At 36.9% G+C, this 20,685-nt stretch overlaps 1 protein-coding gene across 2 annotated transcripts; it reads left to right on the forward strand.

Annotated features, from left to right (window-relative positions):
* The first annotated feature begins 14,538 nt into the window (after nt 1-14,538).
* Nucleotides 14,539-19,751, forward strand: LOC308702825 (uncharacterized protein). Of its 2 annotated transcripts, XM_081385941.1 has the most exons (5): nt 14,923-15,056; nt 16,355-16,681; nt 16,839-16,946; nt 18,599-18,673; nt 18,789-19,751. In XM_081385941.1, exons 1-5 carry the CDS (start codon nt 15,005-15,007, stop codon nt 18,929-18,931), a joined length of 705 nt encoding a protein of 234 aa, XP_081242067.1. In that variant the 5' UTR covers nt 14,923-15,004; the 3' UTR covers nt 18,932-19,751. The 2 variants fall into 2 exon arrangements, with proteins under 2 accessions (XP_081242068.1, XP_081242067.1); XM_081385942.1 differs by lacking the exon at nt 18,599-18,673 and having other exon boundaries at nt 14,539-15,056.
* Nucleotides 19,752-20,685: the final 934 nt, after the last annotated feature.

Genomic DNA, 20,685 nt, shown 5'->3' on the forward strand with positions numbered 1-20,685 from the left:
CTCCCTTCTTTCCTGTGCACTCCTCGCCTCTGCCTCCCCAGTTGCATTTCTTCTCTGATCAAGTCCAAAAACCCGTCCTGTCTCGCCGCCTTCGTGCTGGTGCTCCTGCTGGTGCTACTGGTGGTGCTGGTGCTGCTGCCCCTGGCTCCTCCTCACCGTGGGCACCCACTACTGAACTCGGCCCTGGTGTGTCCTCAGGGATTGAGGCGATGAGGACAGGGGGGTTGGTGCAATGCATCTGTCCCAACACCTCATCCATGAGGACAAACCAGGGCCAAGTTTCAGCAGTGGGTTTCCCACTCACACCCTCACCTGTCCCAGGACACGTGCAATCCTAAAGGCAGAGCAAATGAACCATGGCTTGTTAACAACAACAGGACAATACATTTCAGCAAAGATGTGTGTATTACTTTTCTATATATATATATATATATATATATATATATATATATATATATATATATATATATATATATATATATATATATATATATATATATATATATCAGAATCAGAATCAGAATCAGAAAGAGCTTTATTGCCAAGTGTGCTTGCACCCACAAGGAATTTGTCTTGGTACTGAAGCTTCCAGTGCACATATACAAATACAAATACAACAAGAACATAGTAATACAAATTCTAAGAATGAAAATATATAAAAAATAAATAAAAATAGTATAAAAGTAAAAAAGTAGGGTCACAGTTGGGTTTAGTCTGAATAAACATTTACAGATTATGAACATATTTACAGTATTTTGAGTAGTATGAATAATATAAATATCACCTGAATTAGAGAATATTACACTAGACAGTGGGAGTCTAGCGCATGTTACAGATTATAAACATATTTACAGTATTTTGAGTAGTATGAATAATATAGATATAAATATCACCTGAGTTTATTGCACTAGACAGTGGGAGTATTGCACTTACAGGCATATGCTTTGGGGGGCATGTTAAGTGTTCAGAAGGGAAATGGCCTGTGGAAAGAAACTGTTCCTGTGCCTGGAAGTTCTTGTGGCCATAGTGATCTGTGTCGCCGTCCTGACGGTAACAGTTCAAACAGGGGGTGTCCAGGGTGAGTGGAGTCTGTGATGATTTTACCTGCTCTCTTCCTCACTCTGGAAGAGTACAGGTCCTGGAGGGTTGGCAGGGGGGCACCAATAATCCTCTCTGCAGTCCGGACTGTCCGTTGTAGTCTCCTGATGTCCGATTTGGTAGCTGAACCAAACCAGACAGTGATGCAAGTGCTTAAAACAGACTCAATGACGGCTGAGTAGAACTGGATCAGCAGCTCCTGTGGCAGATTGAACTTCTTCAGCTGGCGAAGGAAGTACAGTCTCTGCTGGGCCTTTTTCACAATGGAGTCAATGTGATTTGCCCACTTCAGGTCCTGGGAGATGGTAGAGCCCAGGAACCTGAATGACTCCACTGCTTCCACAGTGCTGTTCATGATGGTGAGAGGGGGGAGTGCTTGGGTGTTTCTCCTGAAGTCCACGATCATCTCCACTGTTTTGAGTGTGTTCAGCTCAAGGTTGTTATAACTGCACCAGACAGCCAGCTGTTCAACCCCCAGTCTGTAAGCAGACTCGTCACCATACTGTATATATATATATATATATATATATATATATATATATATATATATATATATATATACATACTGTATATATATATATAAATATATATATATATATATATATATATATATATATATATATATAAAACCCCATTCTTTCCTGAATTGTTCTAAAAAAGCAGAAAGGGGTACTTAACACAGAGGAGCAATCTTAAGTGCATTAACACTTCAAAATATGACACATCAAGACATGCATACAAAATACTTAAGAAATCATATTTCTGTATACTAAAATTTGGTTAAAACCACATAGCTTGCATGACAGCACTACAAAAACACATAAAAGTGAAACCCCATTGCCTTATCTACTGCTTTTCTTATTGTTTTGGGCTTTATTGGGTGAGTGATATTTCTTATAATACTCAAGTGCAAATATTACAAATAGGTCGTTAAACTAATAACGTTATTACCACAAGTTTTGCCTAAAACTACCTGATAAATGAAGCCACGCAATGGTGACGATGACGAAGGAGTTAAGAAGTTTATAAGAAATTTTAACTCTGGTTTCGCTAGCTATTTGAGTAAATGAAAACATAATACTTACATTTAAATGTGAATTTGCTGTCCACCACCGATCTCTAGTCTCGGCCGCCTTTAAAAATAAATAAATAAATGCTGTCGTCAACGGCGCGCAATGACTTATGGGGTAGAATAGGCCGCTAAGTGTCCATAGCTGTGTCCCAAAGTGAAGGCTGCGTCCTTCGAAGGCCGTATTTGAAGGCCGGATGGCCGTATTTGAAGGCCGATTGCGTCACCGCAGCGCGACGAAGGACGTCCCAATTCAAAGGCTGCATCCTTGGAAGGTCGCATTTGAAGGCCGATTGCGTCACCGCGGCTCGATGAAGGCTGTCCCAATTCAATTCTCCATCCTTCGAAGGCCGTATTCGAAGGCCGGTTGGCGTCATCGCGCCGCGACGAAGGCTTCCCTGATTCAAAAGCGACGCCAAATGCACCCTTCGTTTCCCCGTGAAAAGAAGGATACATAAATGGACACTTAGCGGCCTATTCTACCCCATAAGTCATTGCGCGCCGTTGACGACAGCATTTATTTATTTATTTTTAAAGGCGGCCGAGACTAGAGATCGGTGGTGGACCGCAAATCACATTTAAATGTAAGTATTATGTTTTCATTTACTCAAATAGCTAGCGAAACCAGAGTTAAATTTTCTTATAAACTTCTTCTTAACTCCTTCGTCACCATTGCGTGGCTTCATTTATCAGGTAGTTTTAGGCAAAACTTGTGGTAATAACGTTATTAGTTTAACGACCTATTTGTAATATTTGCACTTGTGTATTATAAGAAATATCACTCACCCAATAAAGCCCAAAACAATAAGAAAAGCAGTAGATAAGGCAATGGGGTTTCACTTTTATGTGTTTTTGTAGTGCTGTCATGCAAGCTATGTGGTTTTAACCAAATTTTAGTATACAGAAATATGATTTCTTAAGTTTGTTTTAAAATAATATATGTGTGTGTACTGTGTATAATTAAATTTGTATATATAAATACACACACATGCATGTATATATTTAAGAAAAATGTGTTATTTATATATAAAAAAATTATATATATATGATATAAATTATATATAAATATATACAGTATATGTATGCAAATATTTCTTAAATATATACATGCATGTGTGTGTATTTATATATACAAAATAATTATACACAGTACACACACATATATTTTGTAAACACAAACTTTTAATTAATCTTTTCACAGCCCTAATATATATATATATATATATATATATATATATATATATATATATATATATATATATATATATATATATATATATATATATAAAGAAAAGTAATACACACATCTTTGCTGAAATGTATTGTCCTGTTGTTAACAATATGGTTCATTTGCTCTGCCTTTAGGATTGCAAGTGTCCTGGGACAGGAGAGGGTGTGAGTGGGAAACCCACTGCTGCAACTTGGCCCTGGTTTGTCCTCATGGATGAGATGTTGGGACAGAGGCATTGCACCAACCCCCCTGTCCTCATCGCCTCAATCCCTGAGGACACACCAGGGCCGAGTTCAGCAGTGGGTGCCCACGGTGAGGAGGAGCCAGGGGCAGCAGCACCAGCACGAAGGCGGCGAGACAGGACGGGTTTTTGGACTTGATCAGAGAAGAAATGCGAGAGAATGAATGAAAAATATATATATATTTTCTACATATTCTTGTTTAACTTTTTTCACTTTTATTTTTTAAAAGAAAAATTATGTACATTTATTTTTATGCAACTTTAATTGTGTAAATAAAAGAGAATGAATTGTTCTGGACATTGTTTATTTTTGTAATGACAGTAATACTTTCTGCATGAAACAAATTCTATACCTTTTTATTTTTTCAAATAAAATTGGTAAATGAAAATCATTTGTTCTTTAGGCTACATTAAAGTACTTTTTCCAACTATTTACAAAATACGTTAAACATATCAAAATCAACATAAACATTTAATTTTACAATACATAAAATAAGAAAAAAATGATGTAGACTCTATTGAGCTGAGCTGCTGGACCGGGATGGGCTGCCCCTGGTAATGCCTGGCATCATCTGGGATGGTCTCCAGAGTGTTTGAGTGCATATTTCCACTATCCACTAAGTTGTCTACCAACAGGTTTGCAGGGCTGATTCAATCGACGGCTTTCTGAAAAAAGTACTTTTAATAACTACTGCATTTATATTAGGCTACTACTGCATTACTGCGTAGGCTATGTTGCATTTAACTTCTGAATATTTTCAATATACAGTAATATCTGGTTGTTACATTATATACTTTTGTGTAGTGTAATGTAATCATATTGTGATGTGAGGGAAAAAAGTACTTCAGGTAACTTCACATTTGTAAGTGAATACTTAACGAAATATGCAGTTCCGAAAATTAAAGTAACAAAATGTAGGCCTATTGTCACAATATTAACAAATTGTTGCTAACTACAGCAGCGTCCCATATCAAAGGGCGCATCTGAAGCCAAGCGCTCGGACCGGTCTAGCCTACGAACCCAGCCGGCATTTCAACGTTGATTCACTGTTGAAACAACGTCAGGTACCTTGGTTGAATCAACGGTGAATTACCTTTCGATTTTGCAAAACGGATCAACGTTGATATTGTGACGTCGTTTCACCGCGGAAAAACAACGTTGATTCACTGTTGAAATCGCGACGTCGTTTCACTCTTACCTTGAGAGAGAGCAAGCGCAAAATGCGGCATCGGCATCTCGAAGCGGCACTTCCGGCGGCATCTCCAGCTGCCATCAGTGAGCGGCATCTCCAGCGGCCAAACGCGGGAGCGGCATCTCCAGCGGCATCAGTGAGCGGCATCTCCAGCGGCCAAACGCGGGAGCGGCATCTCCAGCGGCATCAGTGAGCGGCATCTCCAGCGGCATCTCTAGCGGCCATCAGTCAATTATGATTTTAACATGATAAAAAAAAATCAGAGATTGCAAGTATTCTGATTATTTATAATAGTCCAACATAACATGTATGTGGCAGATTTAATACACCAAGGAAAATTATTAAATAGCATATTCCTTATTAATTATAATAGATAAAAGACACATTTATTAAAAACATACATTGTTCAGTTGTAGGCTACAGTAGGCCTACAACAGATATGTTTTTAATAAATGTGTACTAGGCTACTAATATTGTTAATATTTATAATATTATTATTATAGACCCTTTTACAGTTGGTAAACACGGTGACGTATTTATGTGGGCGGAGCTTAGCTGGAGGCAGAAAGATCTCTCTGGCCGCTTCACTAACGTTAGTTTGCCAGTTTGATAGCTTGTTTTTTAACAATGACTGTAGAAAATCAGATTTTGTCTTAATGTGCAAGGTCACTCACTGTCCAGGACTGCGATTGTTATTTGCAAAAGTTAATTTTAACGGACGGAACTAACCACAAACTAGATGACCGTACACGCTCAGTCAATGGACGATCTGACAGGATTAACCTCCGATTGAATGGCCTGACTTCTACACCTACCCGATAGAGAAACCGAGGGTAAAGAGAAACTGAGGGCATATATAGCCTATATATTTTTAGATGCCTATAACTATGTGCTGAATGGTCATGTGACTTGTGTGGTACGATCCGCAGTTCTGCCAATGCCAAGAAGATGACAATGTTTTAATGATATGAATATTTTCTAGAAACAAAAATTCCAGATACAGCATACTCATTTGTCATCGATTCTTGCACACAACAACACAACAAGATGACATTTAATAATAAAAATAATAATTTAAACTCCTTATTATGTAGCCGAATCTGTGCTGGTTTGTATTGGTCGCCTCAAGTTTTCCGTTTGTTTTGCCCATAGATATTATACATGTATGATGTCTATGGTTTTGCCTCCAGCTAGCGCCGTGACGTAACTGTGACGTCTGTGACGTCGGCGCAAAAGGGGTCTATTAATAATAATAATAGTATATTGATTAGTTGGATCTAGCTCATATAGCCTATGTTTGTAAAGACAATTTAATTTGAAGAATAACAAATGTTAAATAAAATTACAGTTAGGATATATTTTGGTGTGTTTCTAATTAATTAGCTACAGTTCTCTATGTAAAAACCTTTAAAATTAGTAATTATAATTTTTCACATGAATAGCCTAGGCTACATGATGTTCAGTTAGCCTACTTTTTTATGAAAAAAATGGATTTAATAATTTCCTCTGTGCAGAAACATAACTAATTAATCAGAAAGTGGTATCATCACACTTAGGCCTACTTTGGCAGCAGCCACAGCTGGACAACGTATTGGCTGCTGGAGATGCCGCTACGAGATGCGGCTGGAGCAGGGCCGGCCCGAGGCATAAGCGAACTAAGCGGCTGCTCCAAGCGAGTTTTTTTTTTTTTTTTCATATTAATTAAATTAAACAAGTGACAAATGAATGAATGGATTAATAATTCAAGACAAGAAAATTATGATTTCATGATCAATATACCTGCCTACAACTGCTGCTGTGTCTGCCAGTGTTTGAGTCATGCGCATAACCTCGCGTGCATAGACAATTCGTGCGCAAAGTCACTGTAATGTTAAGCCATGCCACAAAAATTTTATTTGATCAATGATTTATCCTTTAAATTTAATGATATTCAGAACAGAACAAGAATAAAAAAAATAACTATAAACAAGCCAAAACGAAATAATTTAAAGCGAAAGTGAAAGCGGCGTTGGGATCATGTATCTCTCATTAGAATCAAAATGTTTCAACATTCGCGATGCATTTGGATGGTAAACTATTCTTTATTATAGGCTTCTTTGTACTTCACCCACGTTCCAATATCGAGGGGAAAAAATCATTCTCTTCACATGCGCAAAAATGTGCTTGGAAACATCACAGTGGAGCGGTGCTTAGGCTACGCGGCGCTGAATGGTACGAATTGTAGGCTACTACTGACTATTTAAGCAGAGCATGTAGGCTACTTTTTATGTTACGTTGACTATTTTATAATTATATTTTATTACGGCTATAACGAACAGGCTGCGATGTCAAGATTGCAATGCTGGAATATGTTGTGTGTGAGGCGTGGGCGCGATCGAACAGTGGAAACATAAAATCATACTCCGTCATGTTCATACAAGACATCATTCAAACTGCAAAGTGTTGCAAAACGTTGGAGGATATTTTGCAAATATTTTTTTTAATATGTTTTGTGACAATTTGTTTTCAGAAGTTTCAAAGAGTTAGTAAAAGAGTAAAGAAAAAGTTAAAACATTTTTAAGTATCTATTTTATTAAGTATTTTGTATTAATACATAACCTCATTGTATTTATTTATAATGTAACATTATAGAGTGACATTGTGTCAATAATCGTCAAGCACAGGTTACTCCGCGTGGTGGGAGGGGGCCCCCCAAATCAAATTCTGCTTAGGGCCCCCAAAAGGCTCGGGCCGGCACTGGGCTGGAGCGACAGCTGGCTGTTGGAGATGCCGCCGCAATTTCAGCTTTGTAGGCCTACAGCTTTTTTGAATTAATATCAGAATTGTGCAGCACATCAGAAACTCATTTCTGTATTAACTGAACTCATTTCTGTATTAACGGAATAACCGTTTATATCATATTTAATGACATTTCAAATTAATATTTAATAAACAGCATTTTCTGAAACATAAAAGTGATATTGACAGTGACACTTTCTTGCTGGAAACTTAAAACGTTAGCCTGTATCAATAGGCTACTCAGAACAATTGCAGCTTTCTCTGATGTAGGCTTAACGGAGAATCAGAAACTCAAAACTTTATTTAAAACTTTAAAGAATATGCTTACACATGATATAGCTATATGCTACTCTGTGGTAGCTACATAATGTTATTTAGTTAAAATGCAGTTAATAAAATAAAAAATATTGATTGCTGGAGATGCCGCTGCACCGGAAAGTCCTGCCTGCTGGAGATGCCATCAGTGAGCGGCATCTCCAGCGGCCAAATGCGGGAGCGGCATCTCCAGCGGCATCAGTGAGCGGCATCTCCAGCGGCCAAATGCGGGAGCGGCATCTCCAGCGGCATCTCCAGCGGCCATCAGTGAGTGGCATCTCCAGCGGCCAAATGCGGGAGCGGCATCTCCAGCGGCATCTCCAGCGGCCATCAGTGAGTGGCATCTCCAGCGGCATCTCCAGCGGGCAGGACTTTCCGGTGCAGCGGCATCTCCAGCAATCAATATTTTTTATTTTATTAACTTTATTAATTATTTTATTGTCCAGCTGTGGCTGCTGCCAAAGTAGGCCTAATTGTGATGATACCACTTTCTGATTAATTAGTTATGTTTCTGCGCAGAGGAAATTATTAAATCCAATTTTTTCATAAAAAAAGTAGGCTAACTGAACATCATGTAGCCTAATAGGCTATTCATGTGAAAAATTATAATTACTAATTTGAAAGGTTTTTACATAGAGAACTGTAGCTAATTAATTAGAAACACACCAAATATATCCTAATTGTAATTTTATTTAACATTTGTTATTCTTCAAATTAAATTGTCTTTACAAACATAGGTACGCCTACAATTAATAATAATATTATAAATATTAACAATATTAGTAGCCTAGTACTAGTACACATTTATTAAAAACATATCTGTTGTAGGCATACTAGCCTACAACTGAACAATGTATGTTTTTAATAAATGTGTCTTTTATATTATAATTAATAAGGAATATGCTATTTAATAATTTTCCTTGGTGTATTAAATCTGCCACATACATGTTATGTTGGACTATTATAAATAATCAGAATACTTGCAATCTCTGATTTTTTTTTATCATGTTAAAATCATAATTGACTGATGGCCGCTGGAGATGCCGCCGGAAGTGTCGCTCACTGATGCCGCTGGAGATGCCGCTCCCGCGTTTGGCCGCTGGAGATGCCGCTCACTGATGGCAGCTGGAGATGCCGCCGGAAGTGCCGCTTCGAGATGCCGATGCCGCATTTTGCGCTAGCCCTTACTGGGTTCCTTTCTTCCGTCCTCTCTGCAATCTAGTAGTTGTGTAAACAACACCAGAGTGCTTTTTCCTTTTTTTCCACCTGCATGGTTGATGCGATACTCGCCTAGTTATTGACTCAGTGCTCAACATGGTCTCATTAGTAATCAACAGCAAACGCAAACATGTTCCTCTTATCTGCAAATTACACATAGAAATGGGCATTTTGGAGTTTGCCACTTTAAATAGATGCTTCACACTCACAGCATCATTTACTCGCTCCTCTGATAATACAGCAATCCATTAATGCAAGAATTCACTCAAATCAAAATTAATTTAGTTGAATGTGTTCTGTCATTTAAAGAGAAACACTGTAAACATACAGTGACTAGAGAAGAAAATGGGAGCACTGTATTCTTTTCACAAACTTTTGAACAATAGTCTGTTTCAGATGCTTAAGGTAATTTAATTTATGCATTACCTCAAATAAGATTTTCTTTCTTAAGTCTTTCCAAACACATTTTACTTACTTTCTTCCATGAAACACAAATTGAAACATTTTACAAAATGTAAAAGCTAGTTTGACAAAATGTACCATAAGTACATGATGTACTTATACATGTACTGTACATCAAAAGTATAACATTTGAGCATATGACTTGTCACAATGTTCAACATCTCCTGAAAGATACAGTTTTGTGTGAGGAATTAAACCAGAATTTAAGTTAGAGCACCATTAAGGCCCATTAACACCAAGACCGATAACTATATTAGCGTCACGATAGCCTAATGGTCTTTTTATTCGAAGCACGCACGCTCGAATGTTGATCCACTTCTTCCAAGCACTCTCTTCTATAAATAAATACAAATATACAGTACACACGCACACATATCACAAAGCAATTTGACTGGTTTGTGTTGTTACAAATTTGGACCACAAAATGGGAAAACAGTACAAAAATAATAGCTTTAATGATATTGACAGATGTTATACATTACATTTTATTACAAGTGTTGTGTACAACATGTCATTGAATATGTTTTTGCTGTTATTATTGCATTTACATGTCTTTTACCAGCAGATGTCCTAAACAGTGAATCTGGCTAGTCTAGTGCAATAATCTAACAGTGAATTTAGCTGACGAAGTCAATAGTGGAATAAAACCAATGCCTATAGTCAACACTTTTATTTATATATACAACTCCTTTTCACTGCAAGTTTAAAGTTAGCGATACAATGTTGTTTCAAAGCAGCTTTACAGAGATAACAGGAAAATAATGCAACATAGTTCGTGTCTAGAAGAAAATAGCATCATAGTCCAGTTTAAAGGGATAGCCTAGTTCACCCAAAAATGAAAATTAGCCCATGATTTCACTCTGAAGTCATCAGGTGTATATGACATTCTTCTTTCAGACGAGTACAATCGGAGTTATATAAAAAAGGTCCTGGCTCTTCCAAGCTTTATAATGAGAGTGAATGGCTGTATGTCTTTGGAAGTCCATCAAAGCGCATCTATTCACTATTAAAGTTCTCCACGCGTCTCCGGGGGTCAATAAAGGCCTTCTGAAGTGAATGCGTTTGTGTAAGAAAAATATCCGTATTTAAAACTTTATCTACTAAAATAACTAGCTTCCGGCAGACTTGCGCCAAAATAGTAGCCTAACCCTTGAACTTGACTCACATGTGTAAAATTATTTTACACATACCGCACATCATTGTTGCTAACACTATGTAAACATAAAACCATGTCTGCATTTGTGATCGTAGAAACGATAAACAAGCGCTACTCTATACTTCTCAAAACTCGTGTTTGAAGAGTCAGTAGCAAATTCTTAAAATATGAAAACAAACTTACAGGCCGTGTCTGTGAGTCAGAAGCGCCAGAATGTACTTGAAAATATGGAATTGCTCCACTTTTGAGAATCAGCCTTTGTTCACAGCCGGCCTTACCAACAGTAGGCTACTTAGGCCGTACTCTCGCAGGTTCTGGAAACTCTGAAAAATGTGCAACACACAGTCGAATATTTTGGTTGTACTGTTCTGGAACAGTGTTGTAAATAAAGCTTAACCACTGTTTACTAATTGTGTCCTCTTTTAGAAGGCTGTAAGATTACAAATTTAAGAATATGTTTTAGATCTGCTGATACTACTTCCTTACATAACATCACATAAAAAACTAAGGTGAACTATTGGGCATTCAAGGTGAACATGATGGCATCCATTTACTGATTAGATTCAATGTAGTTTCCTTTGAAGGGGTTTTGTTAGTCTTTGCTCCTCCTACTGAGAGTTGAACATGTGTGTATGTTTACATAGTCTTAGTTCTCGTGACCATGTGTTGTTTATACAGTTCGGGGGGGGTACCATTATCTCCAGTTAGGGGTTAATTGCCTCTATTGTCTTTGATTAGATGTAGTGGTCATCTCTAAGGCAGTGTGTAAGGTCAAGACTTTTAAGGACTGTCAGCACCTTTAAGGACTGCCCACTGAATGCCTATAAGGCCTCGTTTAAACTGTCAGTGAAATCATGTCACCCAATTCCGATTTTTTGCTCATATGTGACACAGATCGGATGTGTTCTATGACAGTGTAAACAGGAAAAAAACGCATGCATTCGGATATTTGGAGATCGGTTTCAGGTCTCATTCATATGTGGAAATAAATCGGATATGTGCCAATGCGACTGTCATGTAAACAGGCAGATCGGATATTCTGAGGCATTAGGCAACGAGAAACCCTGACGCGCTTCTGCAAAGGGACGGATGGCCCGACGAAACGTTGTGTCGTCGTAGGAGAGGAATGTGAAAAAACGTTGACACAATTGTTATACACAACAAAATTTTGGACCCACTGCTCCTTGTTAAAGCCAATATTTAAACACAATATGCTCCCACCAGTCCTGAGATCTCTCTCGCACACAATAACTAAACGAGGCCTACCATGTAAAGTTACGTTAGTTAAACTTGATGACTGCAGCTACGACCGCTCGTGTTCTCAATAAAGAATCCTGCTGAAGAAAGAACCAAGTCTCCTGGTCTTCGATTCTGAGTTTCCTACAAGGCCAAACAAAGTATTTTGGCTTTTGCAACGAAAAACAGCATCTCCACGACATGGCGGCACAATAAGCGAGAATAAAAGTTATGCTCTTTCTTTGCATTTGTGGAGGTGTGTTTGAATGAAGCGCTTTAGGAAGGCGAGGCTGAGCCTTAACTTTTACAAAGAATATCTCTTTGGGTTTGAGAGTTTGAGCTTTGTAAATCTGCAGATCTTATACATGCACAAGCTTATATACAAGCTTAAAGAAAAAGGAAAACAAGAAATCGCATCATATGACCCCTTTAAATGTCCCAAACTTAGCAAGCCAAAGGCAAAAAGGCGACTTCTTCACAATGTCTGCCATTTTAAATGTGCGAGCCCTTTAAATTCAGATGGATTCTGATTGGCTGTCAGTGTTTTATCATTCAATGGCTGGAAAAAAATAATTCTGAAAGTGATCCCAACAATTTCATTCCTCATATATCTTTATTGTTATATAGCTGTGGAGTGAACTCTGCTATTCTTTAAAAAGGAAAGCGATTTTTAGAACTATATCTTTATTGTTTTCTTTATAGTTATCGTCCTTGGTGTGAACGGGCCTTTAGGAAAACAAAGGAAGAGGGCAGATTTATCAGTGAATAATGATTTCATTTAGATATTTTTGTCACATAAAGCTATTAGATTACTTCAGAAAGCTTGGAATATAACTACTTTCATGATACTACTTTGTCCATTTTGGAGCTTGAAGGTAAAAAAAAAAACACATATTTTTTCACTGTATTGAAAGCAGCAACTCTGATATTCAGCAGAAATTCTCCTATAGAAGAAAGAAAATATTACAAGACAGGAGGAGTAGATGATGACAGGATGATGAACTTTTCCTTAAATCATTTAAGAGTCTCGAACCTCTAGTTTCTTCTTCCTCTCATTGAGCGCCTCATATTTGGATAGGCCTGTTCTGTGAGCATACGAGCATAGATTCAGGTGTAAAAGTTTGGTCTCACAAAGACTTTCAGTATACACAGTTTGTGAAAATGAAAATAACCTATTAAATACAATTAGAAAATGTTAAAAATATTAAATTTGTTATATGTTCTCATATTTATTTGTTTTCATTGTATGTTTTGATGACATTTTTACATTCTTAAGAAATTGTTCACCCAAAAATGAAAATTTGTTGTTAATTTACTCACTCTCAGACCATCCAAGATGTATAGGTGACTTTTTTCTTCAGTTGAACAGTAAAGAAGATTTTTAGCTCAAATCGTGATTCTTGGTGATTCATAGCCTAATGCAAGATAGTTATCGATTGGGCAAGAAACTGAACATTATTTACAAAATATTACCTGTAATCCACAGCCTCGGCGAACGGTCCACTCCTGAGCGCGTTCACGATAGTGGTGAAACTGATATATATTTTGAGACACTTAAATTGGTTAAAAGAAAAAAAGAAAGAAAGCTATGTTAATAACTTAGCTATCTTAGCTAATAACTTAATTTATTTTATTAATTTCATTTATGTTATTTATGTTTTGCTACTTGTAATTATTCGATGTATAATCTTTGTTCATGGACTGTAGACTGAATGTTTGTAAATTGATTTCTAAATAATAATATTAAAAAAAAATTAAAAAAAGATTTTTATGTAGGTTGACTGTTCTTTGTTTTATTTATTGGTCTATAGTAAAATTCCGTTTCTAAGAATAACCCAACTTGTGAAATCCATCTCTTGATGTTTACCATAACATGCTCAGGGGGGAAATGTAACATTTACATAACATGCACAAGTCACATTTAAAAAATAAATAAATAAAGAGTGGAAAGAGTGACAATTTCCTGCCTGTAGAACTTGGTGTCTCTTCATGTTCACACACAGCTCATAGCCTATTAAAAACTAAAAGTTAAAAAATATATATATTTATAAATTAATATTTTATTTATTTTCATTCATTTCCTGCAAAAACATCGTTGTTTATGTTCAACTAAAAAGTGACATATTTTATTGGTTTCACACTCTTTAAAGTTAAAAACAACTTCTGGTCAAGGCCAGTTCATTTACCACAAAAAACATCAACTTCCTTTATACCTCTTAAGATCATGCTGTGTCAAATCTCAGAGCTATAGTGTTGCAATACAGACAATGTGGTCGCTCATTAACTATCACGTAATGGATCAAATGTCATTGCTTTATGATTTATCCACACTATACATGAACTAACAATTCTGGTAGTGTGTTCAGTTGCCATTAGATGTCCAATTTAAAACCTGAAAACTAGTTGACGAGTTGATAGTTGAGATTCACTTGACTATTACATAACACTTTTGGTTCTGTCTCGTATGATTTGTTAACTGTACGATAACTGGCTATAACCAGGGTTTGTTTACTTATGTAACCTGTGTCAGTGGGTGGAGAGGTGTGAATGACGCTGCAATGGTTAAAGTGAAGGAGAGAGGTTTCCTCAATCTGCATTCTGCAGTCGATGATCTGGAGCCGTTCAGATACTGTGGACTTTTATATGCAGCAGATACGCGTGTCGCACAGATGCATCAAGGGACAATTCACACGCATTATGACTTGGACCAAGAAATGGAAATTTTAACCATCACAGACATCAGGACTATGAATCTGGACTCTTAACATCCGTCTGTCTTGGTGAGGGTCTTGTCTCAATATCTTGATGGCCATTGGTGCAGAGTTGGATGTTATTTGATACTGGAACAGGATTTTAAGAGTACGGTCGGTTTCAGAAAAACACCTGTACCATCTCATGACTGCAAGACAGAGCTCACTTCCTCTTGATGACCGTGAGAGAATATCTTTACATAAAGTTAATCACTTGAGCTCCACTCACAGCGCTGAATATTTGATTCTCCTTGAAAATGTCCATTAGTATTCTGGCTCTTGTCTTGGGTTTCATCGCTGTGCAACAGGGTAAGGTATTTTTTATCTTATTTTATGATATTGTTTTTTGTTTTAGTATTCCCTCATCTAGTGATTTATTGGAACATATTTATTAACTGATGGTGTATGCTGTGAATAGTTTTCAATAAACTTTTTTTTTTTCCAAGAAAACAATTCTCACATTAAATGTCAGATAAAACTTGAACAAATAAAAAAGTTGCAATTCATCTTATATTGGCACAGGAGTACAAGCGAGCAAACACCTAACATGACTTGCTGTGAGCTTAGCTGATGTTAACAGAAAATGTGTCATGCCATAATTCAATTTCAAAGAAACACTCTCTGGTTAGGGGCAGGTGATTTCCATTGTTTAAACACTTCAAAATGACCAACTTCCTTTTCCACTCTTCAGATCGCTTTCAGTCAAACCACAAACTGGGTCTGCTAGTGTTGCTGTGCTGCAAGAAATATGTATAATAGCCATCTGATGTGTAAAGCAATTATTTAGCTATTTTTACACTGTAAAAGAAAAGTAAAGTTGCTGCCTTAAATTTAAGTACAATCAACTTGGATGTTTAAGTCATTTCAACTTAAATTACATTAAACTGACTTAAAAATCAGTTGAATCTTGTATGACAAAAAAAAAAAAAAAAAAAAAAATAGAAAATTGCATGACTTATTTTGCTGGGTTAAAACAATGTAAAATCATATTTTGTCATAACTTACACTCTAAAAAGTACTGTTTTTTTAACCCAACTTTGGGTCAAACATGGACAAACCCAGCTAGGGTTAAATTTTTACATTATATTTTTAACCCAACATTTGGGTTTGTCCATATTTGACCCAAAGTTGGGTTAAAACAACCCAGCATTTTTAGAGTGATCATTTTTTTTACAGTTTACTGACTGTTTAGAGGCAGGGTTATCTGAGATACGTAAAGTATATTATGCATGGAAAAATGTACAGAAAAGTACATATATTTCTCACAGCATTACACATTGTACTGTTTGATTTTTTTTGTTTAAAATCCTTACTATCAGATCTTATTGAGCTTCTCTGTTGTATTTTACACCCTTAAAACAATGCACTGGCAGTCACCAAAAAAACAACAACTTTCTCTCGATTTCTCACTTCTCACTTTCACTTTCTAAACACAAATGTAAATTACACTTAAAATTAACAGAATGTTTATTTTTTTTTTACAGATGTGGCATTCTAACGATCAAGATTTTTTCTTATAATGCATTTGTTGGAAGTAACAGGCCTCATTATAGGCTATTCTTTTCTTTGTTTACCTGTATATTTAACCTGTTTTCATATTGTTTCAGTGTGTGGAGAGATTGATGACACTGAAACAGTTCAAGTGAAGGAGGGAGGTTTCCTCAATCTGCATCCGAGACTTCATGATCTAAACGGAGACGTTCAGATACTGTGGACGTTTGAAAGCGACAGACAAATTACTCGTGTTGCACAGATTTATCAACGGAAAATTTACACACATTATGACAAGAGACTCACTGGCAGAGTACAGCTAGACCGAGACACAGGCATTTTAACCATCTCAGACATCCGGACTAATGAATCTGGACTGTATAAAGCAGTAAACATTGTCAATAAAAAGGTCACAGTGCAGAAATACGAAGTGGAAGTTTATGGTAAGTTACAACTGCAGTGAATATGGAAATTGAACTAATAATATGGGATCAAAGCAATAAAATTCAGGATAATAACTGCTGATAGGATCTCAAATGGTCTCATGATATATGTTTCAGTGTAAAATTGGTGATGTACATGTTTCTTCTCGTCCTAAAGCACCAGTCACTGTTCCTGCCAGCAGCAGCAGCTCAGCAGTTACTGTACACACATCTACAGGAGTTACTGTACACACATCTACAGCAGTTACTGCACACACATCTACAGGTCTGTCTCCGTTTATATCTGTCTTTTGTAACGAACATACAAAATCATCTGAAATTGGCGTCATGATTACTGATATTCAAGTCAGGAGGGGTTCAGGGCACTAAGTGTACAACATTTTCTTTGAAACATTGCACTGGTGAATCACAATAAGACATAAGTTAAATATACAATATAAAAAACAAAAACACTTCAATTAAGGTAATTTCCTGATTATTTCAACATTAAACATTTAATATTTAGATGTGATTTGTCTGGCTTTCAATGGGGACAGAAAAATTACTTATAACACGCAAACTTGACAGATTCACTGTTTCGAAACTGGCGGCTCCTGCTGGTCAAACCAATGTAAATGCAACGAAAACTCAGTACAAACATGTATAATGAGTAATGGCACTTTTTAAAAACCAATTGCAATTGCTATTAAATGTAACAATTAAATACCATTAAATATGTTTATATATTAAATAATTAATTTGTAGTCCTTGATTTGTGTTATTAGTCAGGGCTTGACAATGAGTTTCTTTTTTGTAACCAAAATGATACAACAAATTAATCTACAAGACGATCACTCAACGTCATCTAGCGCCAAACCTTCAGAATTTAAAGTCCACATGAAATCAAAATTGACCATATTTACTTTGTTTGCTAAATTGATCGTTTTGTGGTGAACAATTCATCCATGCAAGTCAATCCACACAAAAAAATGTTTTGACTTCGTAATCTTTAATCAAAATCTGAAAATGCCCCTCCCCTCTGCATTGGAGGACCTTCTCTGATGACGTAGGTGTGAGGAAATGGTTTGGGCAACGCTTAACCACTCCCCTCAAACCGTTAGTCTGTAATGAGCAGAGATGGAGAGGAGGAGCGCTAGAGTAAAACCCTGCCCTCTGTTCAATATTCCGTTTCACTGGGAAATGCGTCACTACACTGGAGAAAAGTCGTTTGCAACTTCCGGTTCACGCGGACTTTAAAAATTCTTCGAAATGGTTCGAAACATGGATATCATATAAAGGCTAGATCTAGATGTCTCGTCCGCGCTGCTGGCCAATGGAGGTCGACGTCCGCACACGGCGTCCATCTTACAACAGGGTGCTCGCTCACTCGTAAATGGTGCATGTACTTTTAAATAACCATAACTTGTCCAATTTTCTACCGATTTTCAAACGGTTTGGTTTGTTATAAACGTCAGAGATGTAGCTATGAAACTACATACAAATGAATAATTAAACAAATGGACTTCCATATGAAAGAATTATAGCCACGGTAATGACGTTTGTAAGAAACCAAACCGTTTGTAAATCCGTTAAGATTTCACCGAGATAAGAGGATTTGTGTGCGTGCTGCTCACTCACCTTAATTCACAGAGCCCTGTGGTAAGATGGCCGCCGGTGATGCCGGAAGTGACTCCGCCTTGAGACATCTAGCCTTTATATGATATCTATGGTTCGAAACATTATGACGTAACAAAGCCTCGTTTGCTGAAATCACCTGACTTGGCGAGACTGAAGCTCCGAATCACTGAATCGAAACAAAAGATCCGTTTCTCTATTAAGCAGTGTTTCGAAAGCGCTTTATCATCACTAATAGTTAGGACGAGGTGACAGACTGCCAGTACTTTTAAAACACTCAAATAACTTATAACTGTCCACCAGGAACATCACAGGAATCACAGGCGAGCAACAGCACCACCCGTCCACAAACACACGAGTTCTACCCTAATCATCAAGGTCAATCAGCTTTTTGACACAATGACATTTGCTTGTGTTTCCACAAAGGCACTTATGTGTAGATATAGGTTTATGAATAACACCCTGCCTGTGTGTGTTTCTCCTGAATCTCCAGACTCTGTAGGGAGCTGTGGTGGTGAGGCAGAGGCTCTGGTCAGACTGATTCTGTCTGGTCTGGTGGGGATTGCCACTGTCGTCTTTCTGGTTGATCACATAAGATGTTGTACAGCCCGAAGAGGAGATCGATCTTCCGTGTGATGATGATGATGATGATGATACAAAAAATCTATGCGAAATCACGTGATCAGTGTATTCTTATTTTAAGCGATGCATATCGCCATTCTCACAGAATCACTTCTACTCTCTTCTTTATGCACAAAATAAATCATTATAATATCAATCATAATATTATATAGGATTCTTCCAGTCTGACCTTGATTGTAAAATATTACAAAATATAAAATACACACAAGTGTACAAATAAAGAAAGGTTTTATAAGCAGTTTATTATGTGCACTGCAGTGAAAAAAGTGGCATAGAAACACTTTTTTACAAATACTTAAAAAAACATTCAATACTTTAATGGTTTTCACACTTTGTTTGGTAGGAAAGTAAGGCTTATATTTTACAAAGCAGCAACAAGTTTAAGACACACCTCTCTTGATATGAAATTGTATGTTGTAACAGTCTTTTAAATGTTTCTGTGAAAGAAATACTACAATTGTTTTTAATAATAATGTAGAACAATGTAGATGTGACTTTAAAAGGGTCATATCACCACAGAATATTTGAGAGCGCCTGAGCAATGGCCACACACAGCTTTCAGGCACTTATAGGCAGATTTGTAGTTTATATTGAATGTAGTTTTGTTGTAGACTAAAGATTGCTAACGGTTAATGATCAGCATTATTGCAGCTTGGCACATGAAATAAACTGACTTGCAGAGGCATATTAACTAATTTACAAGAACTTCAAATTCAGAAGAAAAGTTTTAGGAGAATTTTGTTTAAACTTCAAATGAGAATGTGTATATAGTGTAGGCTATGCTGTAACATTTGGTCTTAATGCATTATGTTCCAAATAAAAAAAAGAAAAGAAAATCAAATGATATGAGATGAGATGAAGGACGCTACATTTGTTACGTTTTAAAGTGTCATGGAAGGTTAAAGGAGAACTCCGGTCAATTTTAACATTGAGCTAATTTTTTTGTACATTTGGAGTGCTGTCAATACAGAGAACAACGACAAAAATCGGTGTTGCCTACACTGAGTTATTCTATTTTTAAAATTTGCACCCTGTTGACTTCAATGGGGCAAGTACTAAACCTGCTTTTAGCCTCTTAACATCCTTGATTCTTTAATGTGTCATTACAAGTGCTGCTAATGTGAGTGATTACTTCAGAGTGAACACGAGTGAATCTGACTGCAGTAGATGTGAAAGGTATTAATAAAAATGATGTTTATTCAGCCAGTGCACATACCTGTATTAACTTCCCGTTTTCGGTCGAAGTCCACAGTAATCGATTGTCGATAGGTTTAGTTACCTATGATCACGCGCGTGAACTCGACAATCGACTACTGTGGTCTTCGACTGAAAACGGGAAGTAAATACAGGTATGTGCGCTGGCTGAAATAAACATCATTTTTATTAATATCTTTCACATCTACTGCAGTCAGATTAACCCGCGATCACCCCGAAGGAATCACTCACATGACCTGTGCACTTGTAATGACACATCAAGGATGTTAAGAGGCTAAAAGCAGGTTTAGTACTTGCCCCATTGAAGTCAACAGGGTGCAAATTTTAAAAATAGAATAACTCGGTGTAGGCAACACCGATTTTTGTCGTTGTTCTCTGTATTGACAGCACTCCAAATGTACAAAAAAAATGAGCTCAATGTTAAAATTGACCGGAGTTCTCCTTTAAGAAACAGAAGTGCACATTTCTAGCAAAAATAAATATATTATTATACATACAGTGCTTAGCATACGTGAAAGAGCCCATGCTAAAGT

This window comes from Scardinius erythrophthalmus (genome assembly GCF_964197995.2).
Source record: "Scardinius erythrophthalmus genome assembly, chromosome: 15".
Taxonomy (NCBI): Eukaryota; Metazoa; Chordata; class Actinopteri; order Cypriniformes; family Leuciscidae; genus Scardinius; species Scardinius erythrophthalmus.